Below are 6,033 nucleotides of genomic sequence, written 5' to 3'. Positions count from 1 at the left end.
AGAAGTAGTTGGAATAATGGGCAAAACATCTTGGACTGAAGTAGAATTTCTCTTTGGGATCATGACTAGAATGTAGTAAATCCAGATTCCAGTGGCTTAGTCATGGATCTTTTTCTCCATAATTTGTGAAAGTCGGTCATTCCACTTTGGTGGAAACAGAGCCTTATCTTAAGTGGACCTAAGTCTTCAGTCCATTTATAAACAGTAATGTTGAACTCTTTTTAGATCATTTTGATTCAAAGTGCATTTATGGATGTTGTTTTGATAAAAGAAGTAACCTGGCCTCAAGAGCCTCTCTGTGGCAGAGAAGTTTAAACTCTCTCCCCTGGGAAGTCTGACTGCTGTCCAGTACTTCCAACTGTTGTGTGTGGATGCAGTGATGGCATTGTTTAATGTTCTCTCCTGCTGTGTCAGAGATGCTTTGAGGATTTGGCAAGTGCTTTCCTTCCTTTACTCCCTTCTAACCGATAGGACAGAGTTTTCAGGGAGCTGTCTAGTATGAGGTAGTAAATGAGTTTTACTAAATCACAGATGACTGAGATTGATGCAGACACCATAACTGACTTTTTTCTTTTTGAACTACGGTGTGTATGTGCAGGAGAGGACAAATTTGTATGTCCTGTTGTACAACCTAAACTGCATGACTGTTCAGATGGCCACCAAACTGTCAGTGTTTGCCACTCATTAGCATATTTATTTGTATTCATTAGTAGATGGTAAGGTACAATTATTTTGTATTTTTCTCTATGGTTTTAAAGAAACATGTGTGGAGGTTTTAAAAACCAGTGAAGGTTCCTATGGCCAGGATTCTCACCTGGCCCTGGTCGGCTTACTCACTACACATGTGTGGGCAATATGTTATTGACTCAAAGAGCTCTGCCAGTGCTCTGGGTTTCATGGCTACAGAAGAGCAGAGACTGGAGTGGTGGCAGTGCTGAGGATAGACACTGAGATGGCTGCAGGGATGGATAGGCGCAGAGGCAGAGATGGGCTTGCTGCATGCAGACTCACTCTGAGTGGGTGACCTGCCACTGTGGGAATAAAATTGGGTATAAACCCTTTCATGCCAAGAACATTCCACTGTCAATTTTTCAGTCTCATTGAATCCATAGTGAAATTGTTTGGGGCTGAAACCCGTTGATTGTCAAGACACATTTAATGGGTTTAATTGTAATTTAATGTAATGGTTTGAGCTATATACATTTATTTTGTAGAAATAAAAGAGAGATTAAGTAATATTAGTTTAATTTGCAACCCTATACAGAAGAGGTTTAAATAAACCAAAGAAAAAGTAAAATTAGACATAAAGAGGAAAACAAAATATTATAGGCATTAAATGTAGTTTTCTCCTAAGAGCCCATTACTATTACATTTTTGGTGTACTGAGATAAATGAAGTTAGAAAATGACTTAATATATTTCCTAATCTTATTAATTACAAATTGTATTAAGAGCAAGAGCAAAATTCCCAAATAAAAAAGTAATGGGTGGGGTTGCTAGACCACATACATCAGGATTATAGAATTTATATTCTCTCTGAGGACATTTTTTTTGGGCTGGTGAACTATTTCTGAAGGAAACTAGTTTTACCACATGTAAAAGAGGTATTATATGGGTGATAAAGGCATTGACAATATCTGATATCAAGTTAAATATATTTTTTGTGTTTTTCTGACTAGGAAAGTTAAAATTATCCGGTGACTATTTCTCTACACATTTCAAGAATTATGAAGTGAGAAAGGAGAAAATATTATGTATCTAGATTGATTATGATTATTAAATAATGGGACCTTTAGAAAAAGGTACCAGATCAAAGTTTAATTCAAAATTTATGTCTGTATTTCTCAATATTTATGTAAATTCCATGATTCCCTAGACAGTCCTATGTCAAAGCCTAACTAATCTCAAACTGGTCATATTGTTGATTGAGACAAAGATGGAATAAATATTTCATGAATAAGAAATGAGTAAGATAGAGTTATCATTTTAACTTAATTAAATCCCCTTAATTTATTCATTCTCACTGCCCTGTATCATGATAAAGAAGTAGTAGACTTAAATAACAAAGATCCTTTATTCAAGATATTGATATCAAGTTCCATCAAAGAATGGATTGTTCCAGGTGGTACTTATGACAATTCCTTTCCTTACAGATTGAATTGTCCTCAACAAACATACATAAACGGATGACATCACAGGAGAGTTAATGTAGAAAGTCATATAATATACACACCATAAAATATATGAAATGATTCATTCAGGTTTATATTTCTGATGACCCAAACATTAACACTGAAAATGCAAAACTGAATAACCAAAGTTTCTATGGGTTCTAGAATCAATCAAATGCAATTAATTTTATGTCCACATCCACTTTGTGTTATATTTCAAATAAAAATATAAATTCTTAATGTCTTTTCTTTTTGAAGGCAATGATTAGAGCTAAAAGAGCCAAGTAGGATGGTTATATTGTTTGCATCCACAAAATGTTTGTATACAGGAATTATTATTTTAATTGATCTCTGTGATCTAAGAGTGACCTCTCTCCGTAAAAATTAAAGACAATTAGAAAACATATTTAATCACCTTTCCAGTGTAAAATTTTTCTATGACTTCCATTTCCTCTTCAATTTGGTGGATTCGTGGTCAACTCTCATTAGCTTCTTCAGTGCATCCTTCATGTCCTTATTCCTCAGAGTATAAATGAGAGGGTTGAGACTTGGAGTGATGATGGTGTAAAAGAGGGTGAGGAACTTGCCCTGGTCTTTGGAGGCACTGTTACCTGGTCTCAGGTACAGGTAGATAATACTTCCATAGAAGATGGACACCACAGTGAGATGAGATGCACAGGTATTAACTGCTTTTCGTCGGCCTGCTTTTGACTTCATCCTCAGCACAGCTTTGGCAATGTAGCCATAGGATATAAGAATGAGGATGAGAGGTGTAAGGACAATGACAATGCCTAAAGCAAACACAGACATTTCAACAGTTGTGGTGTCTGTACAAGCTGTCTTGACCATAGCTGGCAACTCACACAAGAAATGATCCAGGAGGTTGCTTCCACATCGAGGCAAATTCAGGGTGAGTGTGCATAATACTACAGAATTAGCCAAACTAATACTCCAGACCATGATAACCATCTTGAGACATAGATGTGGGTTCATGATCACCAAATAATGCAAGGGCTTACAAATAGCTATAAAGCAATCATAGGACATAACAGCCAGGAGAAGGCATTCAATGGAGCCCAGCCACATGTAAATATAGAGCTGAATGACACAGCCCACATAGCTGATGGTCTTGTCATGTCCCCACAAGTTAACGAGCATCTGAGGGACAATGCTGGTTGTGAAACATAGATCTAGGAAAGATAAATTCCTTAGGAAGAAATACATTGGTGTGTGGAGTTGGGAATCCAGGAGAGATGCAAGAATGATGGCTGTGTTACCCACCAATGTAATTAAGTAGAAGACAGCGACAATTCCTGACAGGACCATCTCCAGTTTAGGATGGTCAGAGAAACCAAGCAGAATAAAACCATTTAGAGAAGTATACTTGCTTTGGTTCATAGTCCTTCAATGTTCAAATCCTAGAAAGAGAGGAGCTGAGGAGGACATGAAGGAGGATGAGGACGGAGATAGCTAGAAGAAGTAGGAAGAGGAAGAAGAGGAAGAGAAGAAACATAAAAACCAACAAATTAAAAAATAACAATCAAATATGGAGCTAAACAAATGAAAGAATTTACATTAACAATTAAAAATTAATGGATAAGAGTAAATATTATAGCCAAGTAATCTGGTATTTGTTGTAGCTTCTTTTCTGGTGATGAGTCTATATTATATTTTTATTTAGGTGAGTTTAGGGAGTTTACTTCCAAACTCCTTCTGAATTTTCTCACATATGTATTTGGAAGTTTGGAATACAACTGTCTCTAAAATGATGTGACCCTCTGATTTTCTATACACCTCCTTGGTTTGGTAGAGTGAACATATTCTTTTACTTGGTCAGTGAATTCACTTATAAAATCTAATTATATGGCTGATGTTGGAATGAAGAAGTGTGTTCCTCTTTTTCTGTACCTTAGTGAATGACAATACTCCCAATCTGTTATGTAGGAATATGACATTTATCCCTGGCATTTTTATTTCTCTCATACCCATACCCTAGGTCATCCCTATCACCCCATCTCATCCCCATCAAAACTAAATTGTATGCAAATGTAAATGGAATGTAAATGAATGCAAAAATATATGTTAAGTACCTGTCACTTCAAAAATTTCCATCATCACTACCCCAGTCCAAAAAAAGTATCATTTTGGTGAGTGGTATTGATCATGGGGAAAGCCATGCATGTATATGTATGGAGTGTACGGTAAATCTCTGTATCTTCCTATCAATTTTGTTGTAATCCTAAAACTGTCCTAAAAGATAGTCTGAAAAAAAGGACAAAAGACCTTAGAAAATAAATGATTGAAAATAATAGTTTAATATCACACTGATGCCTTTATTCCCTGTTGATACAGTACAAAAATTGTGTTTTTTGTTGGTTATCATTTCAAGTATGTTTCCTGAATATTTCAAAGAAATTACTTCAAACTGACTCTGATTCAAAAGTGGACACATTAAGACTGACTACAGTAAATGAATATGACAGATATATCTGTTTTGAGAGAGTCATTTGGTGATTTTCTCAGAATTAGCTTTTCAAGAATCATGATTTGCAAAGCATCGGTTCTGCCACTAACTGAGTTGGACAGAAAGAAAAATAACTGAAATGTATTGCAAACAGTTACACACTATTTCAGTTCTATAATGTCTGAACAGGGGAATGAATAAATAAATAATACTTATTTTGACAGACATGTGATGTATGTGTCTCTAACTTCTGAATAAGACAGAGCTTCAGTTAAAGTTATATGAAAACCAAAATGAAAATTCTTTATAAAGCCAATTCCATGCTGTTAATCCTTAACTATTTCCATTGTCCCTATAGCCTACAAAGATTAATTCAGGAAGGAAAAAAAATCCTTCTTCTACTTATTAAAAATCTGACATAGGAAAGCTTCAAATAATTTTTCATGCGCATTATGAGATTTAGAAGTGGATCAAAAATATCAGAGTCATCCTATCTTCACAGTCTTCATGAATAAAATATTATATTTCTTCATTTTCAAGTTAATCTGTTTGTTTTCCTGTCTTATTTCTGTTGGATCAAAACATCTGAAATCACAAATCAAGAAATAGCTTCCTCTCTTCCTCTTAATAAAAAATAAAATAATTTTTCCTTCATAATATAGATAAAAAGGAGAATTTCTCCACAGAGATTTACAAAATTTATTCTAAGAGTTCTGAAAGAAAACCGGAAGAATTGGTCCATATAGGTCTAATTCCTTTTTTTCTACTTACCATACATAGTTTTACCAACCCAGGCACACCATTTTCCAAGACATATTAAAGATGAACATTACTGTGATCCTGACAGAGTTCCCTTGATATTCTGCTTCTTGACCAGTGTGGAATCCACACTGTGGAGAAACAGCTCCTGGTGAAGCACTTGCTCTCCAGGGCTGTAGCTCTCTCATGCTTCCCCTGCAGAGCCACTCTGAATTTTGCCTTTTCTGGAGTGTGTTAAGGTACAAATTCTGGACAGGACTCCTCCTACCTGAACATGTGACCTCAGATAAGGGGATGAAACCTGTCACAAAATCTTACTACTTGTTCTGACTTTAGATCATTCTGCAAACAGGTCTTTATCCTACAGATATATTATGAAAAACAATCATTAATTAAGAAGAATAATTGAATTAAATTTCCCAGTGTAGCTTGAAAACCTAAATCACCAAGAAAGATTTTCTAAACCATCTGTAGTGTATCCAGTTGACTCAGTGAAGTGCCATAGAAAAAGCCAGCTAATGAAATGGCTGGAGAATTAAACCATAACTTGATATTTCACTAGGTGAATTTAATAGATATAAAATTTATTCAATATGAAGGAAAGGTATAGGGCAAAGGAATGAGAAGATGTATATTTAGA

At 35.3% G+C, this 6,033-nt stretch overlaps 1 protein-coding gene across 1 annotated transcript; it reads right to left on the bottom strand.

The window, feature by feature from the left end:
* Window positions 1–2,605: 2,605 nt before the first annotated feature.
* LOC118924157 (olfactory receptor 2W1) lies at window positions 2,606–3,568 on the bottom strand. Its single transcript, XM_036908670.2, has one exon. The coding sequence runs from the start codon at window positions 3,566–3,568 to the stop codon at window positions 2,606–2,608; it is 963 nt and encodes a 320-aa protein (XP_036764565.2).
* Window positions 3,569–6,033: the final 2,465 nt, after the last annotated feature.

This window comes from Manis pentadactyla, chromosome 16 (genome assembly GCF_030020395.1).
Source record: "Manis pentadactyla isolate mManPen7 chromosome 16, mManPen7.hap1, whole genome shotgun sequence".
NCBI classification, from domain to species: Eukaryota; Metazoa; Chordata; class Mammalia; order Pholidota; family Manidae; genus Manis; species Manis pentadactyla.
The sequence above is the reverse complement of the archived record's forward strand: the minus strand, read 5'-3'. Positions and strand labels throughout refer to the sequence as shown.